The sequence below is a fragment of the Pinus tabuliformis genome, chromosome 7 (assembly GCF_031772625.1).
Source record: "Pinus tabuliformis cultivar Carrire ecotype Pingquan chromosome 7, CPIR1, whole genome shotgun sequence".
In the NCBI taxonomy this organism is placed as follows: domain Eukaryota; kingdom Viridiplantae; phylum Streptophyta; class Pinopsida; order Pinales; family Pinaceae; genus Pinus; species Pinus tabuliformis.
The window spans coordinates 577,991,069-578,014,521 of record NC_142293.1 but is presented as its reverse complement, the minus strand read 5'-3'; the positions used below and the strand labels follow the sequence as shown (position 1 = coordinate 578,014,521).

At 36.5% G+C, this 23,453-nt stretch overlaps 1 protein-coding gene, 1 long non-coding RNA gene and 1 pseudogene across 4 annotated transcripts; 1 reads left to right on the top strand and 2 right to left on the bottom strand.

The window, feature by feature from the left end:
- Nucleotides 1-17,151: 17,151 nt before the first annotated feature.
- Nucleotides 17,152-18,346, top strand: LOC149248743 (plasma membrane ATPase 4 pseudogene; annotated as a pseudogene). The gene is made up of 3 exons (XR_016265062.1): nt 17,152-17,424; nt 17,681-17,859; nt 17,949-18,346. The product of XR_016265062.1 is annotated as a plasma membrane ATPase 4 pseudogene (transcript).
- Nucleotides 18,347-21,235: 2,889 nt separating this feature from the next.
- Nucleotides 21,236-22,223, bottom strand: LOC149248742 (plasma membrane ATPase 4-like). Of its 2 annotated transcripts, XR_016265772.1 has the most exons (3): nt 22,158-22,223; nt 21,723-21,901; nt 21,236-21,633 (listed from the first exon to the last, which is right to left on the bottom strand). XR_016265772.1 is itself a non-coding variant. In XM_089456107.1 (2 exons), exons 1-2 carry the CDS (start codon nt 21,932-21,934, stop codon nt 21,537-21,539), a joined length of 309 nt encoding a protein of 102 aa, XP_089312233.1. In that variant the 5' UTR covers nt 21,935-21,985; the 3' UTR covers nt 21,236-21,536. The 2 variants fall into 2 exon arrangements, 1 of the variants encoding a protein (XP_089312233.1); XM_089456107.1 differs by lacking the exon at nt 22,158-22,223 and having other exon boundaries at nt 21,723-21,985.
- A 422-nt stretch (nt 22,224-22,645) lies between these two features.
- Nucleotides 22,646-23,453, bottom strand: LOC149248741 (uncharacterized). Its single transcript, XR_016265771.1, has 2 exons — nt 23,313-23,453; nt 22,646-23,083 (listed from the first exon to the last, which is right to left on the bottom strand). It is a non-coding gene; the product is annotated as an uncharacterized LOC149248741 (long non-coding RNA).

Sequence of the window (23,453 nt, the reverse complement as noted above, 5' to 3'; positions counted from 1 at the left end):
GAAATGCTTGGAGGAGAGAATAACCATTGTGTTTGTCTTTTTTATTGCAGAAGCGAGCAAGCGGGAGAGCCTAGTATGGGAACTGCAGGTGTCGACGAGTTGATTTGCAAGCCATGGATGCCACTTGTTGGAGTAGTCGTGCCATGTGGTGACCACCGTTGTTGGTTCTAGGGAGTCACACTAGACCTCCCATTATCACCCAGATTTATGGGTTTACATTATTATTAATCTTAAAAAAAATTAATATATGAGTTAAAAATACACACACACACACATATATATACAAAAACAAGTAATAATATTTTTAACTATGGAGATTCACCCCATGTTACTATGGAGATTCACCCCATGTTACCATGGAGATTGTTAATGCTTTGTTACAATACTATGGTCTATTAATACCACATGCCCAAAAACCATAGCTCATTTGATATGACACTTATAGGACAAGCTTTTTTAATTAATCAATTTAATTATAAGAGTAGAAAATGCATAAATACTTTTGAAATAAATCTTAACCTTTCATATGTGATTAACACTTTTCCGAAATAAATATACCTATATATAGTTAATATCAAATGGAATAATCGTTAATTATAATTATAATTTTAAATCGTTAAATTTTTATAATTATATTTAGTTTTTTTAATGTTAATTTTTTTTATATATTTTAAAATACAATATAATTATAATGTTATAATATATATATATATAATTATGATAAAAAATCCCACCTAAAAAATCATTTAACTTGAGTATATAATTGTTAATTTATTTTATTCAAATATTTATTTATATTATATATAATCCAGCAATGATCATTAAATTCACTCATATTTCTTGGGATTTAATTTTTGGAAAAAAAAAAAACTTTTCAATCAATTTCGTGTCAAATTTAATTATAAATAATTGAAATTATAATTTTAAAGGATTACAATTTAACTAATTAAAAAATTATAAGAAAACATAAATTTTCTTGAGATTTAAAATACAATTTACACATTTAAAAAACAATCATTTTAAATTCGCACACATGTAATTATCACCCAAATTATAATGTAGCAAAATTACGGCATGTGCGACAAATACGTTTTCGAAGTCAAAGTTTGGCATTTGCAATAATCTCATGAACGCATAAATGCTTTTGAAGTCAACATTTATTTCCATATTTAAACACTTCTTGAACTCCCTCCCGTACAATGTATTTAACTCAAATTGAACACCATGGACGGACTCTGCACACACGTCATCATGGTCCTCATCCTCTGTCATCCTCAACCCATATTTTTAATTAAAAGTTTATTTTTTCCTAATTTTTTTCCGAAGGTGGCAAAACCTATCAAACTCAGGGGTCAAACCAACAGTGAGGACAACCATCTCTGGCTGCTATCCGCGAATGTCGATTTGACTCATCACCGTTATCAAGGAAAACCACGCCACCTGTAATAACCCGCTGGTGGTCCGTAAGGGGGCAGGCTTTCACTCCTGCCAGATGCCTCTAGGTCTTGGGCCGTTAACCTGTTTCCTTACGTCCGAGGAAGACGAGCTCTTAGCCAAGCAGAAGCAGTTTTACGGCATACTCCAGGCCGATATTTTTTTCCTAATTAAAAGAACAAATAAATTAAATTTATTTTAGATAATTAATATTTTAAAAATAATAACTATAAACTTTTATGTATAATAATTTTATTATATAAATTTAATGTGTTATTTGTGTAAAGATAAACTTAAATGATTATATAGGAGTTGTTTTTAGTGCTATTTTTTGGAAGCTTTTTCGATGGATTTTTCCGGTTTAATTTTTCTAAAATCCAGTGAAAATTCATTGAAGTCACAAAATTGATGGGTAAATCCCGCACAATAGAAGTGTTCTAGGGATTTTTCATGTTGCTGAATGCATATATACACTCAAAAAACTAGTTTAAATAATACAAATCAAGATTTCACCTCAAATTTTTCCACCAGATTCCGGCACCATAAATTCCAAAAAGTCGCACTATAGACAACTCCGATTATATATATATAAAAGAAAGATGATTATGAATTATTAAATTTATATGGTTTATTCATTTTAAGAAAGTATTAAATTAATCAGAATTCTTTAAAATTTTATTAGATAGAATATGAGTATAAGAGGGACAATTTAGAAAAAATATTTTTTATTTTCAAAGCTTTTAATATCACACAAGCAATAAACTTTTTCATCCCAATGCGTTTTGGGAATTGACCAATACCTAATTTCACAATGAAGTTTGTGAGAATTAGTTTTCTTCTTACCAATGTTCATTTTCTTCTTAACACTAATTTGTTTATAGGCACATATATATATATATGAACTTTGGGCGCAAGAAGGTTTGTTGATTTTTGTGTTTTGTTAATAATGGACACGTAGATTTTATGGGGAGTGAATATGCTACGCATATTTTTCGTCTGAATGCTAAATCGAGGGCTCAAACAAAGCGATGCCATTTTAAATTAATTTAATTAATTAATTTTAAAAACCGTAGAGGAGACACGTCATAGAGTTGACTTTCGAAATGTTGGCAACACTGTTAAAGTTAATTAAACTTTAGGAGTAAATGACTTTCGAAGTGTATGAAGTAATTAACCTAATAAGTAGATAGTTTTAAAAAATGTATTTTGTACCATTGCTCCATCTTTCTCGATTGAGATAACTACTTTTTCTACCACTCTTTACTGTTTTTAGAATGTGAGGTAGTTTTATATTACAATTTTTGTTCATTCAAGATTCATTTTTGTATTTTAAAATTTGTTATAAATTTTGTAGCACTCCTCCGTCTTTCTAGAATGGAGGGTTGTGTTTGTATTTTAAAATTTGTTATAATTTTTGTAGCACTCTCCCGTCTTTCTAGAATGGAGGGTTGTCTACGCAGAAACATAATTAGTTAAGTTTTTGTTCATTCAAGACTTAGTTAGCTCAGTTAATTCAAGTTGAGGGTCTAACTAGAGTCATGTAGAGTGTCTCCTACATTATAGGAGCCCTGGTTGAGTTTATTTTGAGTTGTAACTAATTAATTCAGTCTAACTGAGTTAAAGTCAGTTAAACTAGTTCCAACTATTGGAGGAACTAGTGGGAGGTATAGTAGTGTGATGTTTCTTGCAGTGGAGTGTGGTGTTGCTTGCAGTGGTCAACGAGTAAACTGAAGATTCACTCATAATTAACCCATGCATGTCAGATCAGAGAAAGACCCAATTGAGATTGGAGCTCAAGGACATTGTGCTATCAATTGTATGATCATCTGAATTATAGAGGTGGTGCATGCACTCAGAGGAAGGCCTATGAGGATTGCGCAATACATATTGAGGAATTTCCCTAATTAATAGGGAGCTGATTCCCAAGGAAATAGCGCAAGGAAATATGGACTTGGGTAGGCAGAAAATTAGTTAAGTATTGACTTGGGTTTGTCTAGGAAGTTGTGAGATAGACAGAGATAGTGCAAAGGTTGCTTGAGTTTCAGCAAAGCATTGTAATCTTCTCATATTTTCTGACTAATGAAATATACATATAGCAGAGGTTTTTAGCTGTGGATTTACCCAGGAAATCATTGTGTAATGTGTTGATTGAATTATTTCTCTTGTATGCTTCGTGATTTCACGATCATTTAATTGTTTCCAGTGATGAGTAGAGTAGATTCAAGTCTATTATTTTAGCATATTACAATTAGCGGTTTGAATCTACAAGGAATTTCTACAACTATGTCAGCTCTTGGGAAGGCCCAAGAGGGATAGAGCTGCCAGATTTTCTTCTAGGATAGTAATACCAACCCCGCCAAGTTCATCATGACACTATATAAACCTGCCCAAGTAATGCGGAATTGTTTCATTCTTTTGCATTTTAAAACTTCGAAGCTTGTGTTGGAAATAATACTGAGAGGGGGGGTGAATCAGTATTATCAGATCAATCAAACCTTTTCAATGCTCAGAAACATATACGCTACTTCAGTTAAGTAAAACAGCGTGTACACGCTACTGTGACTAAATAAAACAGCGTATAAGCAGAAAACTCATAACTTAGTTAGCTTATTCTTCAGTTAAGTTCATCAGGACATTATTCAGCACATTAACAGTAAGCAGATGCAGTATAACAGAACGGATCAAAAGTCACACACATGAACACCAAGATATAAGGTGGAAACCCAATGTGGGTGAAAACCACCTGCTGCAAGTTATCTCTATCTTTCTTTAAGAAACTTCAGTTTACAATCTTTTGTACTGGTGCAGCCTTATACCAGTACGCAGGCTACAACCTGCAGAAGGCTACAACCTTCTCTCGTTCTCCAAACTTCCTTGGAAGGGAGCTCCAACCCCCTTTGTTCTTGTACTAGCCAAGATACTAGTACGTAGGTGCTGACCTACAATCTTCTTTTCTTCAGGTATCACCTTTCATACATTTTCAGACTTGAATATTCCTGAAGCACAACATTACAATCTGAAGACCACAATTCATTCAATTTCCACAACAGATCATTGAAGCATAAAACAACCAAACTCTGAATCACTGAACCACTGAACCCTGTCAATCACCAGTTATCAGAACACAGAGCAGACTACAGAACTCTGCAATAACTGTCAGACCCCACTGTAAACCCAAAAACAAGCTTCAAAAGATATACGCTACTTCAAGGAGCCAAACCCGCGTATACACGCTCTTTTACCGAAGCCAACCTGCGTACAGATCTAAAAATAAACTTTCTCAATTTGCAGCTGTACCAGACATTAGTTAGACCCAGAACATAGCATTGCGACAATATGCAGATCTAGAAATAAGCATAATCAACCATATCATGATAGTGCATTTCAAACCATTAGATCCCGATCTATCCTTAGATCTAGTCTTCCATCAACCAATGTGATCTCTCCTTGGCTTAGATCAAGCAACCCAGCACCTGCAAATCAGATCTCTTTCACTCTTAGATATTCAAGCCCTTGTCGAAAGATGATTTTGCCTAATGATCTTCTTCTCCTTATATAGTCTTAGGCCTAGCTCAATACCAAGAGCCAAAACCATAGTAACACAATACCATCAACTTCAAAACTAGGGATCGACACGCCCGTCGAGACACAATGGTCCGAAATCATAGGCACAACTTCCAAGGACTAACCACCATGGACCAAAGGAACCTTTCCACATACACGCGCTTTTTATGAATCGAACTAGCGTGTACACGCGACTTGGGCTTAACGAAACGGCGTGTATGAGCTTCCTTGGCATGCTGTACTGAGATCTGTCTTCTGATTAAGATGCCATCACTTGTACCAACCTCTGAGCACTTGTACCATCCTCTGAGTGAGTTGCCATCAAGGACAACACTTGAATCATAATGCCAACAATCTCCCCCTTTGGACTTGATGGCAACCACCACACCAAGTCACTCTCCCCCTTTGACATCAAGAGCAAAGGGCTGTGCTCCCCCTGAGGACATGCTGATACCTCTGCTTGGCTGTGCTGACTCGTGCTCCCCCTGACAGTAGGCCAGATCTGAAAAAGATGTTCTTCAACAAGAGCCAAGATTTATACACCATAAGGGACCTTCCTATCACCAAAAGACTCAATACATACATCCATACTCCCTACCAAGAGGGGACATATCAGAAACAACCAATTATATTACAGCATTCATCCCAGGCATAGTGGGGAAACCAACATAGGCCGTTACATGACCTTGACACCATAAAAGAGATATGACAAGAGAGATACATGACATAGAGACAACAGATCTAGACCAAGACTTAGGAAAGACACCAGCAACATCTGATAAACATCTTGTTAGATCAGCAACCAGAATTTCTTTCTGAGCTCCTTCTCCTGAAACCAACAACCAAAACATCTGAATGCCAACAATGCTTTATGAGACTTTTGAGCTGCTCCCCCTGAACCTGTGCCTGTTGCACTCCCTGAAACTGTGCCTGAAGAATTCTGACATTCCTATTGCTTTTCAGAACTTCAGAGTTTTCCCTTGCTGTTCAGAACTTCATATACGCGTTTTATCCTATATAAAACAGCGTATGTACGCGGATATTCTTTCTGCAACAAGCGTCCAGCATACACGCGACTTACCCACCATAAATCCGCGTGTATACGCTCATATCCCTTCCGTAACCTGCGTATACCAACTTTTCTGTAGAACAAACAATCTTCAACAACAGGATGAAGCATCAACTACTCCCAGCTTTTGTCTGAGATATTCAAAAGTTTCCCTGGGCAGTGGTTTTGTGAGAATATCAGCAACTTGCTCCTTAGAAGGAACATACTCCAACTTGACCTTCTGCTCAAGCACTTGTTCCCGAAGAAAATGGTACTTGATTGGTATGTGCTTGGTCTTTGAGTGCATGACAGGATTCTTTGAAATGCTGATTGCACTTGTATTATCACATAAGATAGAGACAGGTGGAGTGCAAGTGATTTGAAAGTCCTGCAAGGTCTGCATCATCCAAAGAAGTTGTGTGCAACAAGATGCTGCAGCCACATATTCTGCTTCAGCTGTAGATAAGGCAATCGAACTTTGTTTCTTGCTGAACCAAGATACTAATCTGGAACCCATGAAGAAAGCACCTCCACTTGTGCTTTTCCTATCATCCACACTTCCAGCCCAATCTGCATCTGTGTAAGCATGAAGAGTGAGATCAGTATTTCTAGGATACCATAAGCCATAGTTTTGGGTCCCTTGAAGATATTTGAAGATTCTTTTGACTGCCTGAAGATGAGTTTCCTTTGGGTTGGCTTGAAATCTTCCAACCATTCCTACTGCATGTGTAATATCTGGTCGAGTACCTGTCAAATAAAGCAAACTCCCAATCATGGATCTATAAGTGGGTTGGTGAACTGCTGCTGATTCATCATTTGCACTGAGGCTGCATCCTGTAACCATGGGTGTACATACTGGTTTTGACTCTTCCATGCCATACTTCTTCAAGATCTGCTTGAGGTATTTGGTTTGAGACAAGAAGATACCTCCTTCATTTTGTTGGATTTGCAATCCAAGAAAATATGTCAATTCTCCAAGAAGTGACATTTCGAATTCTTTCTGCATAACCAAGGCAAAGTTTTGACTCATGGTCTCTTCATTGCTGCCAAAAATAATATCATCTACATAAACAACAAGGATTAGCAATTTGTTATTTTCAACTTTTATATAGAGATTGCTATCTGCTGATCCTTTTGAAAAGCCTTGTTGGTGAAGATATTTGTCCAAGCGATAGTACCAAGCCCTTGGAGCTTGTTTGAGCCCATAGAGTGCCTTTTTCAATCTGCATACAAGGTTTGGATCATTTCCAAGAATGAACCCATCTGGCTGCTCAATATATACTTCTTCTTCTAAGTCTCCATTTAGGAAGGCTGATTTCACGTCCATTTGAAATACCTTGAAGTTTTGAAAGCTTGAGAGAGCAAGGAACATTCGGATGGCCTCTAGTCTTGCCACAGGAGCAAAGGTCTCTTCAAAATCTATTCCTTCTTGCTGTGCATACCCTTTACAAACAAGTCTGGCCTTGTTTCTAATTACTTCTCCATTTTCATTTAACTTATTCTTGAAGACCCATTTTGTTCCTATTACATTCTTATCTTTTGGTCTAGGAACTAATTCCCAAGTGTTGTTCCTTTCGATTTGCTCAAGTTCTTCATCCATTGCTTTGACCCAACATTCATCTTTGCATGCTTCTTTCACATTTTGTGGTTCAATGGAGGAGAGTAGAGCCAAGTAGCTTGAAGCTTCTGCAAGTGTCCTTCTTGTTTGTACTCCTGCTTCTTTCTGCCCCACAATCTGAGTTTCTGGATGATTCTTTTGGACATATCTGGATGGAGTCTTCTCTTCTATTCTTGTCTGCTCCTCTGGTTCTTCTTGAGATTCTTCTTCTTCATCATTTCGCCTTTGAGAGTAACCTTCATCTTCTTCAATGTCTTCATGATGAACTTGCCTAGGAATATATCCCTTCTCATCAACCACTATATCAATACTGTCAACAATTCTGCCAAGTCTTTTATTGTAGCACTTGTATGCTTTGCTATGTGGAGAATAACCAAGAAGAATGCCCTCATCTGCTCTAGGTTCAAGTTTGCCAAGTTGCTCATCAGTATTCTTAATATAACATTTGCTCCCAAAGATTTTGAAATGCTTCACGGAAGGAGTTTTACCACTCCAAAGCTCATGAGGTGTTTGAGTGCTGTTTACTCGGACATTTGTTTTGTTAAGAATGATAACAGCAGCATGTGCAGCTTCACCCCAGAAGGTTGCAGGAGTACCTGATTCATCGAGCATAGCACGAGCCATTTGTTGGATAGTTCTGTTCATTCTTTCCACAACCCCATTTTGCTGAGGAGTTCTAGCTGTAGAGAATTCTCTTCTTATCCCATGTTCATCGCAGAAATCGAAAAATTCATTTGATGTGAACTCCCCACCTCTGTCAGATCTGAGGCACTTAATTTTGTGTCCTGATTCATTTTCAGCCAATGCTTTGAAGGATTTGAATTTTTCGAATGCTTCATCTTTGTGCTTCATAAGCCCTAACCAAACAAACCTTGAGAAATCATCAATGAATAATATCAGATATTCTTCTCCTCGAGGTGTCCTTTTCCTAAATGGACCACATACATCTGTATGGACTAGCTCAAGAGGCAAGCTAGCTGATCCTTCCTTTTCTGGAAAGTTAGTTCTGGTTTGCTTTCCAAACTGACAAGATTTGCATATAGTGTTGTCTGGAATTTTGATATCTGGAAGATCGCGAACTGCCTGATATTTGCATGCTTTTCTTATTTGTGAGAAGCTTAGATGTCCCAACCTTCGATGCCATAGCCAGTGCTCTTCATCCTTGCTAAGATAGCATTGTTGTTGTCCTTCTTCAAATATGTACAGATTATTTGGAGTTCTTTTGCCTTTGAGAACTGTTTTACCTGTATCAAGATCACGAACAAGACATCCATTCGATCTGAAAATAACCTCGGTTTTTTGATCACACATCTGACTGACACTTAGAAGATTATGCTTCAATCCATCAACATACAAAACATTTCCAGCCTTGACCTTTTCTTTCAAAGGAGCAATACCTTTTCCTTTTATAGTTGCAGGAGTATCATTTCCAAAAGAAACTTTCTTTCCCTTTTCTAAAGTAGAATAAGATTCAAGTTTTTCTTTATCACCTGTCATATGTTTCGAACATCCACTGTCAATGTACCATAGATTTTCCTGTCCTTCTGCATAAAACGCTATCCCACATCTTTCTGTCTGAGGTTCTTTTATTCTCCATTTTTTGGTGCTCGTGGCTTGTTCCTTTTTCTCCTGAAACCTGCTCCTGCATTCAGATTCTTTATGACCAAAATTATTGCAAATAGAACATTCAACTTCATTTTCAAGAACCGAAAAGTTGTTATAGGTCCTCTTTGTAATCCCTGTCATACTTCTTTGTTTTTGAGCTTCCCTAGTCATGATTGTTTTATATGCAACACATTGAGCTGCTTTGTGACCAAAGTTATGGCAAGAAAAGCATTGTCCATTGAAGAAGCTTCTGCGGTTATTGAATCTACCAGCCAACTGATTGTAATTTCTATTTTCATCTATTCTTGTGCCAAACTGAGAAGATTTTACCTGTGGTTGGTTGTAGCTTTTGTTCACCCTTAAGAAGGATTGTCCCTGATAGTTTCTGTTTGTAATTCGTCCCTGCTTTACCTGATTATCTTCATTGTTCTTCTGCTCATTTCTTCTTGCTGCATCAAGATAATTCTTTGAGGTGGATGCTTTAGAGGTTTCTCCATTATAGCCCAAACCTGTCTTGTTTAGAGGAGACCGCTGCACATTGATAATCTCATCCAAAGTTTCAGATCCTTTGACAAACTTAAGATTAATAGCTTTTGTTTTCTCAATTTCTTTTCTGAGACCAACAATTTCACCTTCTAGTTTTTCAAGATGTTTTTCCTTTTCATCAATTTGAAATTGCAAAGTATCAATGATCACACTCTTTTCTTCTATGCATCTCTTGAGTCTAGTAATTTCATTATAGAGATTATCCACATCTACAGCATCCTCATAATCATCATCTTCAAATGCCATTAATAGCTTATATTTATTACCTTGTTCATCTTCATCACTGTTTGATAAGCCATCACTATCTTCATGGGTGTAGTAGCTTTTCTTATTTGCACTTTGTTTCTTATTCCATCTAGCAGGTTCTTTTCCTTTATCTTTATTAGGACATTTTGCAGCATAATGACCTACTCTTCCACAAGCAAAGCATTTGAAAGGTAGCTTACCTCTGAACCTTCCAGCACCCCTTTGAAGATTTCTAACAAAATTTGATTCTTCTTCCTCTTCTTCTGGAACATGGCTTGCCTCATAGTAATCTTCTTTTCCTGATGCCTTAAAAGCAGCTTCCCTTCTGTCTGATGGACCTCCCTTTCTCATTTCATAAGCAGTTAGAATTCCATGTAACTGAGACATAGTGAGAACTTTGAGATTTTCCTTTTCTTCTATTGCAGATACTTTAGATTCAAACTTGGGGGATAATGATCTTAGAATCTTTGAACTACTATAGTCTCTTTTATTTCTTCACCCAAATTTTTCATACAATTAACAATCTCGTCTACCCGAAGAAAATAATTTGCCACACTTTCATCATTATACATCTTGAGAGTCTCATATTGAATCCTGAGAGTTTGAAGTTTAGCTTCCTTTACCTGTTCATCTCCTTCATAGCTAGTGATCATTTTGTCCCATATCTCTTTTGCTGATTTGAAGTGCATGACCTTCATGAATTCTGTTTGGGATATACTTCCTAATAGAGTACTGACTGCTTTTGCATTTGTTTCATATGTCTTTTTCTCAGCTGGATCTGTAGGAGTAACTGAAGGAAAAGCATAGCCTGTTTCTACAATGTTCCAAACTTCTGTACCAAGAGATTGAAGATATGCAGTAACTCTTACCTTCCAATAATTGAAATTTGTTCCATCAAAAACCGGTGGCCTGATTGATGCTTCTTTCTCGTAGTTGCTCATGATGAATGATCTACCTTCAAGCGATCAAGCTTCCCTGAAGGACCTGCTCTGATACCAATTGTTGGAAATAATACTGAGAGGGGGGGTGAATCAGTATTATCAGATCAATCAAACCTTTTCAATGCTCAGAAACATATACGCTACTTCAGTTAAGTAAAACAGCGTGTACACGCTACTGTGACTAAATAAAACAGCGTATAAGCAGAAAACTCATAACTTAGTTAGCTTATTCTTCAGTTAAGTTCATCAGGACATTATTCAGCACATTAACAGTAAGCAGATGCAGTATAACAGAACGGATCAAAAGTCACACACATGAACACCAAGATATAAGGTGGAAACCCAATGTGGGTGAAAACCACCTGCTGCAAGTTATCTCTATCTTTCTTTAAGAAACTTCAGTTTACAATCTTTTGTACTGGTGCAGCCTTATACCAGTACGCAGGCTACAACCTGCAGAAGGCTACAACCTTCTCTCGTTCTCCAAACTTCCTTGGAAGGGAGCTCCAACCCCCTTTGTTCTTGTACTAGCCAAGATACTAGTACGTAGGTGCTGACCTACAATCTTCTTTTCTTCAGGTATCACCTTTCATACATTTTCAGACTTGAATATTCCTGAAGCACAACATTACAATCTGAAGACCACAATTCATTCAATTTCCACAACAGATCATTGAAGCATAAAACAACCAAACTCTGAATCACTGAACCACTGAACCCTGTCAATCACCAGTTATCAGAACACAGAGCAGACTACAGAACTCTGCAATAACTGTCAGACCCCACTGTAAACCCAAAAACAAGCTTCAAAAGATATACGCTACTTCAAGGAGCCAAACCCGCGTATACACGCTCTTTTACCGAAGCCAACCTGCGTACAGATCTAAAAATAAACTTTCTCAATTTGCAGCTGTACCAGACATTAGTTAGACCCAGAACATAGCATTGCGACAATATGCAGATCTAGAAATAAGCATAATCAACCATATCATGATAGTGCATTTCAAACCATTAGATCCCGATCTATCCTTAGATCTAGTCTTCCATCAACCAATGTGATCTCTCCTTGGCTTAGATCAAGCAACCCAGCACCTGCAAATCAGATCTCTTTCACTCTTAGATATTCAAGCCCTTGTCGAAAGATGATTTTGCCTAATGATCTTCTTCTCCTTATATAGTCTTAGGCCTAGCTCAATACCAAGAGCCAAAACCATAGTAACACAATACCATCAACTTCAAAACTAGGGATCGACACGCCCGTCGAGACACAATGGTCCGAAATCATAGGCACAACTTCCAAGGACTAACCACCATGGACCAAAGGAACCTTTCCACATACACGCGCTTTTTATGAATCGAACTAGCGTGTACACGCGACTTGGGCTTAACGAAACGGCGTGTATGAGCTTCCTTGGCATGCTGTACTGAGATCTGTCTTCTGATTAAGATGCCATCACTTGTACCAACCTCTGAGCACTTGTACCATCCTCTGAGTGAGTTGCCATCAAGGACAACACTTGAATCATAATGCCAACAGCTTGTCCTTGAGTGCCAGCTTCCTGTCGTCAATTTTTTTTCAAAGAAATTTGTCAGTGTTTTCCACATCGCGAACGAAGTCTCTTTCCCGTGGAGATTTGAGAAAATATGATCCCAAACTCCGTATGATATGATCCTCCTCGCTTAAGCCACATACTTCTTCATTGAGCAAGATCCTAGGCATCAGATGCTAATGGTTTTTCTACATATGTCTTGATGTATTCTAGTAGCCCATTATCATCTAATACTTCCTCCATTAGGATCTTCCATGCCACAAAATTTGTGGTTCGTTCCAAAGCATACTCAAGCCTGAGTCCATTGAAAGCCATCTTCTTAGTCCTGGAGAAAACCTGTAACATTGATCCTCAAATTTGAACCCCCTGCAATGACAACTTCGAAATATCTTCTATATTATGAACCTGACTCTAATACCATGTAGAAATTAATACAAATCTAGCTCTGGCACTATGTAGAAATTAGTGTGTAGATTCGAAATTGCTCATGAAATTTACTAAATCAGAGGACTAGAAGCTACTCTACTGATCTGTGGAAGCAGATTCACGATAGAGAACAAAAATAGTTAGACATGCAAAAGGAAACATCACACATGCACAAAGATTTATCTAGAGGAAAGCAATTGCTCAAAACCCCTTCCTATCTATATTGCATTATTCCGATAATAGAGAAGAAATACATATGTTTTCTCAAGCCTGAGCACACCCTACAAGTTTATAGTCTATCCCTCTGCCTGATTGATCGACCTTGGCCAATACATATCCAAAAGTTCAATCCTCCAAACCCCTATTTCCTTGCGTTGTTTGATGAGGAATTAACCCCTATTACTTAGGTAAATTACTCATTGAGAATTGCGCAATTCCTTTAGGCCCTTCTTTGACTGCATGCACCACCTGTACAACTTGAAATAGTTTACAACTGATAATACACTTCCCTTGAACTCCAATCTTAACTGGGTAACTCGAATTCTCTGCATGCATGAGTTAATTTTAGACGATTGACCAGTTAACTGGATGATTACTCAGTGTGAAAAAAGTTACACACCCTTGATTGAACCTCCACTATTTCTACTGACAATGAGAACTAGTTACACTGACAACAACTCAAATTAACTGAAATAGATTGCTACAAATTAGCAATCAATCATTTAGAACGAAACTCAAGTGTCTCCAACTTTAATTTACTCAGTCAGACTCCTATTTTTTAGGAATCAACTCAAGTAAACTGAACTTCAACTCATTAACTCAAATTGAGTGTTCTTAACTGAGTGACAAGTGTTAAGTTACCTCAGTTAACTCCTGAAAGTTGTCTGTTGATGTGAGATTTTGAATTTTCTCACTTTTAATTAAGGAAAAAAATCAAAATTGTGACTTTCTTGCTGCATTTTCAACACATTGTTGACTGTGCCATGTGGGGTTTTAGAGGGAAGAGGATTAAATGACTAATGAAAAATGATTTGTTGGTTATTGATATTGTTATGAGCATTAATTTCATTATAATTAATGTATTTATATAAGTTAAACGACTATTAAAATATTTATTTCATAATGCATTTCATATTATCAACATTAAAAGAATCATAAAAAATTGTTTAATTATATATATATATATATATATATATATATATAAGAAAACGTATTTACATTATATTAACAATAAAAAATATAAATAGTTTACATCCATGAGAGCAGTCTCCTCCTCTGTATGAGGAAATCAAAGATGAGCTAGAAGACTCTGCCCTAGGAAGGGGAAACCAGAGCTTAGGAGTCTTACAAATAAACTAACAATTTTCAAAATAATGTGCAAAAATCCTAGCATCTCTATAGCTTTCAATTGTTGACCAAAACTAAGTAGGTGCAAAAAAAATATCATTGAGCCTCGATGCTCTGTGTTGTGGATTCACCAACCAAGCCAAAAAAATTGATGTTGGAAGATTGGCACTAAGCCAAACTAGACCAAGAGTACCGACCTGAGAGTTGTTTTGAAGTTGAGGGGTTAGAATTTATCGCATTGGAACTACATGGTCGCCATGCTAGAGCCACATTGAACCTAAGCGTTGCCATGGGCCTGCATGTTTCTAGAGTCCATCGGGAGTTCCTACAGGATGAAGTCACCATAGGGATTGGGACAGGGAGGACAGGGGCGTCCACTGCTAGAGGGACGAGAGCATGGGTGGGTGGGGGAGGTGCCACAGGGGTGTTAGTGATAGGCAGAGAAGAGGAGTTGACTGGAGGAGAGTATGAGGGAAAGGGAATGGGTGAAGAGGGGGGCAGGATATTTGGAGGAAATTCAACGCGGAGGTCTTCGGCGAAGCACTTGAGGGAGGAGAAAGAGTGAACTTGCTGGGCGAAGAGCTCAGCAATCCAGCTAGAGTCTTTCAACTTCTCTTGAGCTCTTTCCTAGAGATGGCAACCTAGAAGGTTCTGAAGGGCCCATAGAATCATACGACCTCTGCGGGTGTCAACCTCCTCCATGGCGAGGACCTCTCCCCGTATAGATTAAGGGATACCATAATTGAACATGATAACAACAGTGACGTCGTCAAAGGTGGTGTGGGGACATCCACGACCCCTGCCTTTTCCAGGATGTCGACCTCTGCCCCTGTTATGATTCATCATTAGGAGGCAACTTGGCAGTGTTGCAAAGTCAGAGTCGGAGGAGATGGAGGGAACCTAGGAGAGAAAGACATGGGGAGAGAAATGCTTGGAGGAGAGAATAACCATTGTGTTTGTCTTTTTTATTGCAGGAGCGAGCAAGCGAGAGAGCCTTGTACGAGAACTACAAGTGCTGACGGGTTGATTTGCAAGCCATGAATGCCACTTGTTGGAGTAGTTGTGCAATGTGGTGACCACCGCTGCTGGTTCTAGGGAGTCACGCTAGACCTCCCATTATCACCCAAATCCTATGGAGATTCACCCCACGTTACCATGGAGATTGTTAACCCTTTGTTGCAATACTATGGTCTACTGATACCACATGCTCAAAAACCATAGCTCATTTGACATGAGCTTTATTCATAGGACAAATTTTTTTAATTAATCAATTTAATTATAAGAGTAGAAAATGCATAATTACTTTTGAAATAAATCTTAACCTTTCATATGTGATTACTAAATATTCGATAAAAGTCAAAATTCTACAAACTCTTTTTCAAAATAAACATGCCTATATATAAAGTTAATGTCAAATATAAATAACTGTTAATTATAATTCTAAATTATTAAATTTTTATAATAATGTTTTTTTTTTTAATGTTAAATTTATCTTATATTTTAAAATAAAGATAATTGTAATGTTATAAAAAAATTATATATTTGAATTATGGTGAAGAAGGCCAATTTTTTTTTGTATTCAAGTTGAGTATATAATTATTTATTTATTTTATTCTATTATTTATTTATTTAGAAAAAAAAATCAAATAATGACCATTAAATTCACTCATTTCTTGGGATTTAAATTTGAACGAATTAAAAAAATTAAAATAGTTTTTAATCAATTTCGTGTCAAATTTAATTATAAATAATTGAAATTATAATTTTAAGTTATTACAATCTAACTAATTAAAAAAATATAAGAAAACATTAAATTTTCTTGAGATTTAAAATACAATTTACATATTAAAAACAATTATTTTAAATTCAAGTTGAGTATATAATTATTTATTTATTTTATTCTGTTATTTATTTATTTAGAAAAAAGATCAAATAATGACCATTAAATTCACTCATTTCTTGGGATTTAAATTTGAACGAATTAAAAAATTAAAATAGTTTTTAATCAATTTCGTGTCAAATTTAATTATAAATAATTGAAATTATAATTTTAAGTTATTACAATCTAACTAATTAAAAAAATATAAGAAAACATTAAATTTTCTTGAGATTTAAAATACAATTTACATATTAAAAACAATTATTTTAAATTCCCATACATATAATTCATTACCTAGATTATAATGTTGTCCTTCATGCGGGTGGAGGATTTGTTTTAAATAATTCATTACCTAGATTATAATGTTGTCGTTCATGTAGGTGGAGGATTTGTTTGGCCTGTTAAAAGTGACCGAAATTCGGGCAAAAAAAATTCAAAAAAACTTGTAGAGACAGTTTTTGAATCATGTTTTTGATGGTGGAAATAAATTCAACACCATCCAAATCCTTAGAACACCTAAAATCTTAAATCCCTACCAATTTTTTTCAAAATATAACCAAAATTTCCCTAACTTTCAAGTAAAAAACAATCTATTAAACTACCCCAATTACAGCATGTGCAACAAAAAAGATTTCGAAGTCAAAGTCTGCCATTTGCACTCATGTCATTCACCCATAAATATTTTGGAAGTCAACATTTATTTCCATATTAAACACTGCCATTTGCACTCATGTCATTCACCCATAAATATTTTGGAAGTCAACATTTATTTCCATATTAAACACTTTGCATCCCAATGAACTCCCTCCCGTACAGTGTATTTTACCCAAATTGAACACCATGGACGGACTCTGCACACACGTCATCATGGTCCTCATCCTCTGTCATGGCAAGAGCTAACCAGCCATACATTGGGTATTAAATGCCCCTATGTAGGCTGGCCAGCTATGTATGTCATGGGCGCGCATCATGTAACTCCGGCGAGTACGTTTCCCTTTCCGGCAGTCGATGCGGGACCCACCAAAACCAAAACGCAGCTGACTCCAAAACCAAAACGAGAGCGCGCCAAAACGCATTCGTTTCCCGTTCGAAACTCTGCAAAGCGCCTTCAGGAAGCTCTGCAACCCGCCTGGACGAAGCTCTGCAACCCGTCTGGACAGTTTTCCCAGATCATTCCTCGGCCCTATCTTCGTCACAATATTTTCGTCAATAGCCGCCAGGTACAGGTCGCTCTCGGCAGCTGTAATATTGCAATTGCTGTTAGCATTTATGTTATTTCTCTTGCGTATGGCGGTCAGGTTTTTAATTTCATCCTTCAAATTCCCGTCCACGAAATGATCATAAAACTGCGTGTATGCCTTTACATGTTGCTTTTATCTTCTAATGCTCCATGGAATTATTTGAATCTCCTGGGTGTTAATTGGCACAAACTGTTCTAATGTCATGTGTTCACTGTTTTTTATCTCTTGCCTGCAGACTGCCTTCACATCTAAGAAAGACTATGGTAAAGAGGAGCGTGAAGCACAATGGGCTCATGCTCAGCGTACATTACACGGTCTTCATCCACCTGAAACACATTTATTCAATGAGAAGAGCAGCTACCGAGAGTTGTCAGAAATTGCTGAACAAGCAAAGAGGCGTGCTGAAGTTGCCAGGTCAATATTTTCATATTTTGTTTAGATGAATTTCCTCAGTTGCATTTTTTTTCACATTGGTTCTCATGATTTGCCTTTTCTGATGACAGGCTTAGGGAGTTGAATACATTGAAGGGGCATGTGGAGTCTGTGGTCAAGCTGAAGGGTCTTGATATAAATACTATCCAACAGTCTTACACTGTGTGATTTTAATGTAAAGTTTTAGATATATTATTTCACTTGGTCAAATGTAAAGCGATATTCATTTTAAACTTTGAAGTTTTAAGAGAGCTTCGAACTCATTGTAACGTTTCTTTGTAAAAGACTCTGCTTTACTTACTAGTTTGGATGTGAAAGATGCATGTACATGAGGGTAACGGAATGCTGTAAAGGTTACCTAAATTGCCATTGAGCAGGTAGTGGTGTACAAGTACTTGAGCTCTGAACAGTTTAGGGTTGTTGCTAGTTTTGGGTTGTTACAAGTGGGAACATTGTTTAGTTTTGGCATGCTATTGAAGGGAATGGAGCATTGTTCTAAATGTTTGATAACCTACTCTGTTCCATCAGGATTCTTGTAGTTGCTGTGTATATGTTAATAAGCATGGTATTTTGTTACATCTTTCTTCGTTACACTTTGATGAATAACTATGGTGATGATGTACTTCCCTGTTATGGTTTATGGCATGCTTTTTATGGTCGCACATCACTGTTGATTCTGGTGTAAAGTCAATAGTGAGTGTTTTATACCATAACAATAATAGTTTTCTGATTTGTAGGAAAGCAAGTAACCATTAATGGTCAAATCACATGTTGGTCATATTCAAATCCATAGTAGAGGCATATGGAGCAGTTGGAACAATTCCAGGGCCTTTAGGCTGAAGCTAACAACAATAAGTGATTGCATAGTTACTTGCTACATCTAGTTATGTGAAATAAAGCTGATATTATCTCAGTGCAAATCAATTGTTTTGGATCATATAATTTGTCCAACATCACAAACAAACTGAGAAAACTACTGGTAAGAAATACAAACAAAAAGAAATAAGAAACATAACAGATGTACTGGGTCAAAATAATGTTGGCAGTCAGTTGTTTTGACCCAGTACATAAGGGAGTAAACAAAATTTTTATTGTTAAATCATGTATGTGAGATTTGCATCTTCACAATTTGGAATGATAGTCTGAGGTGAGACCATTGTTGAAAGGAATTTCATTTGGGAAATAGGACGAATCATAGTCTGAGCTGGGAGTTGAATGGAAGTTTATAATAAAAGGAAAGGAATTGCATTATAAATATAGATTGATTTTTATTTCTATTCCACTTAATGTATTGTAAGGTGCATTTTGTTGGTCTGTGTATAATGAGTAATGTCAAACAATAAGGACAATTAACCATAAGAAACCTGGCATTCCTATAGGGATAAGAAGGAACCATAATATGAGTAAAAGCATTGCTAAAACAAGTTTCCTTTCGGAGGAGGTGGAAGAGTCTATATAATATGGCATAACTTTTCTTTTTTATATAGCAAATATAAAATCTAATATAAATAATATATAAAGAACATATAAGAAATGAAAGAAAAAAGAGGGACAAATTTCTTTAATGATTTTATTTTTACATTGACATTTGAAAAAAATCTACCCATCACAAACGGTACAATCATCTCATTTTTCTTCTTTTATATATACTAATACATAACCATGAGTTAAGAAATGTATTAGTTTTAGAAGAAATGCATTCATAGACTCATCAAATTATAACAGAAATTATCCCTATACTTTTAAGGTTATGATACTGTAATGGAAGTAATTCCTACCATGGTAAAAACCTTCTCACTGAATAGTAAAAATGTGTTTTATTAAGTAAATTTATATAAGTAGCATTATATGCATCTTTCTTTCCATCTATGGGTTGGTTAAACTACTTTAAACAGAAGCTAGCAATTGACTAATTAAATACTGATTGGGTTTTAATTCAAAAGAAAAGCATTTTTTAATTTAATTTGGCAGTCTTGAACTTAAATTGATTGCTAATTCCTGAAATATTCTGGAAATCCTCAATCAAATTAAAGATACCATCTGGCAATTGGGCTAGGGAATTTGTAAGATTTGGTTCTATTTTAAACAAAACCTCTTAAAAACACAATTTAGCAATTGGCTAAGGAAATCAAATACTGATCATTGGGTTCTATTCTATTTCTTAAAAAAGCCACTTATGAACCCAATCTCACAATTGGCTAGGGCTAGGGAATTTGTACATGTACCTGCTACCTGGCATCCATAGAAACCGAAATGACTGCATCATTAATTCTTCCAACTTGATCAGATCTTCAAACAGTTCTTTTCCCAGTTTGCCATCACTCATTCCAAACTCGGCCCTCAAAATAACGTTGGCAGTCAGTTTGTCCATATATTTAGTGATCTCAATTTCACAAGGGCCCCCTCTTGCACTTGTTGTAATGTCACCCCATTCATCTACCAATTCTTTTGTACATTTAGCCATGATCTCAACAGATGCCTGTAGAGGTTTAAAATATAAAAACATTCACTGAAATTATTAAGTAGTATTTTGTTATAAGGGCATCCATGTTTATGGTAGTGCTAGGATTCATCTAATAAAATAAGGGGAAACTAAAAAATGTGAATAGAAGATCATTCTCGTGAGTCTGCGATATACAAAAGCAGGATTATATATTGAGATTATACAAAGGGTAACATAGAAAAGCAATGCTCAGACCATTACATTTCTTAAATACTTTTTGAAATACTGGTTGTTAAATGCTCAGAGTGTTTGGCTAGTTAAATACTTGTTGTTTCTTCTGTAATAACATAAATCTGTTAAAGGGAGAGGTTATGTTTCTTATTTCTTTTTGTTTGTATTTCTTACCAGTAGTTTTCTCAGTTTGTTTGTGATGTTGGACAAATTATATGATCCAAAACAATTGATTTGCACTGAGATAATATCAGCTTTATTTCACATAACTAGATGTAGCAAGTAACTATGCAATCACTTATTGTTGTTAGCTTCAGCCTAAAGGCCCTGGAATTGTTCCAACTGCTCCATATGCCTCTACTATGGATTTGAATATGACCAACATGTGATTTGACCATTAATGGTTACTTGCTTTCCTACAAATCAGAAAACTATTATTGTTATGGTATAAAACACTCACTATTGACTTTACACCAGAATCAACGGTGATGTGCGACCATAAAAAGCATGCCATAAACCATAACAGGGAAGTACATCATCACCATAGTTATTCATCAAAGTGTAACGAAGAAAGATGTAACAAAATACCATGCTTATTAACATATACACAGCAACTACAAGAATCCTGATGGAACAGAGTAGGTTATCAAACATTTAGAACAATGCTCCATTCCCTTCAATAGCATGCCAAAACTAAACAATGTTCCCACTTGTAACAACCCAAAACTAGCAACAACCCTAAACTGTTCAGAGCTCAAGTACTTGTACACCACTACCTGCTCAATGGCAATTTAGGTAACCTTTACAGCATTCCGTTACCCTCATGTACATGCATCTTTCACATCCAAACTAGTAAGTAAAGCAGAGTCTTTTACAAAGAAACGTTACAATGAGTTCGAAGCTCTCTTAAAACTTCAAAGTTTAAAATGAATATCACTTTACATTTGACCAAGTGAAATAATATATCTAAAACTTTACATTAAAATCACACAGTGTAAGACTGTTGGATAGTATTTATATCAAGACCCTTCAGCTTGACCACAGACTCCACATGCCCCTTCAATGTATTCAACTCCCTAAGCCTGTCATCAGAAAAGGCAAATCATGAGAACCAATGTGAAAAAAAATGCAACTGAGGAAATTCATCTAAACAAAATATGAAAATATTGACCTGGCAACTTCAGCACGCCTCTTTGCTTGTTCAGCAATTTCTGACAACTCTAGGTAGCTGCTCTTCTCATTGAATAAATGTGTTTCAGGTGGATGAAGACCGTGTAATGTACGCTGAGCATGAGCCCATTGTGCTTCACGCTCCTCTTTACCATAGTCTTTCTTAGATGTGAAGGCAGTCTGCAGGCAAGAGATAAAAAACAGTGAACACATGACATTAGAACAGTTTGTGCCAATTAACACCCAGGAGATTCAAATAATTCCATGGAGCATTAGAAGATAAAAGCAACATGTAAAGGCATACATGCAGTTTTATGATCATTTCGTGGACGGGAATTTGAAGGATGAAATTAAAAACCTGACCGCCATACGCAAGAGAAATAACATAAATGCTAACAGCAATTGCAATATTATAGCTGCCGAGAGCGACCTGTACCTGGCGGCTATTGACGAAAATATTGTGACGAAGATAGGGCCGAGGAATGATCTGGGAAAACTGTCCAGACAGGTTGCAGAGCTTCGTCTAGGCAGGTTGCAGAGCTTCCTAAAGGCGCTTTGCAGAGTTTCGAACGGGAAACGAATGCGTTTTGGCACGCTCTCATTTTGGTTTTGGAGTCAGCTGCGTTTTGGTTTTGGTGGGTCCCGCATCGGCTGCCGGAAAGGCAAACATACTCGCTGGAGTTACATGATGCGCGCCCATGACATACATAGCTGGCCAGCCTACATAGGGGCATTTAATACCCAATGTATGGCTGGTTAGCTCTTGCCAAATAATACATGGTCCATAATTTTGACTTTGCACATAGTAACTAATTCCTTATTGTAAGGCATAGATATGAACAATATAAACTTTGTAAATCAGTTTGAAAATGATTTCTACAACATTAGCCAAAGAGCGCACAAGAATAAACGAAATTCAGTAAGTTCTAAGTTAAGATGATCAGGGTCGAACTAACCAAATTGTAACCTCAAGTTCTTTCCATAGATCTTGGAAAAATAATAAATGTATACAATGTCATCAAGGTCCTGGAGCATAAGCCATAGCCTGTGTAACTTACAAAGTTCTCTTACAACAACACATTCAACACTTAACACGACGCGATTACATTCAAAACCTTAAGACCCTAACTGAAGACAGAGTAACATTCAAAAATCTGTATTATGGCAATAATAGCCTTTCAAAATACGAGATACACATTATACATATATGTATCTAAACTTATCACAGTAATGGAAAGCCTTCGCGTAGAGGTGGAAGAGCAGAAACCTGGAAATATAGAACCCATATGTGAGTATGACTATCCTCAACTGAACTAAAAGATTCGAGGACAAATAGCCTAGTGTGGAAGCTTTCGGTCATACCTATAAAGGTACATAGAAAAGGATTATTAGAAACAAATAAGGAAAAAAATCTCAAGGACCCAGTTAAAAAACGACAAACCCCAAAATAGATGAGGGTTCTTTGACTCAGCTCACCTAAGAAGAGCAGCTAAACTTGTAGTCGAGCAACCCTCATGTAAGATAGTCGGAAGCATGAGCACCGGGAAAATTGTGTCTTTGTAGCTTAAAAAAAATTGTAAAGAACATTCACCTAAAGCTGAGATGTTGTGGCCGCAGAGGCAGGCATCCTCCATAGCATCACCGTCGTAGCCAAACCTTGGGGAAACTAAATAGGCAGACACCGAATCTCGTATTTAGAAGAATTTTTTTCCTCCAAAATCATACTCGAAAC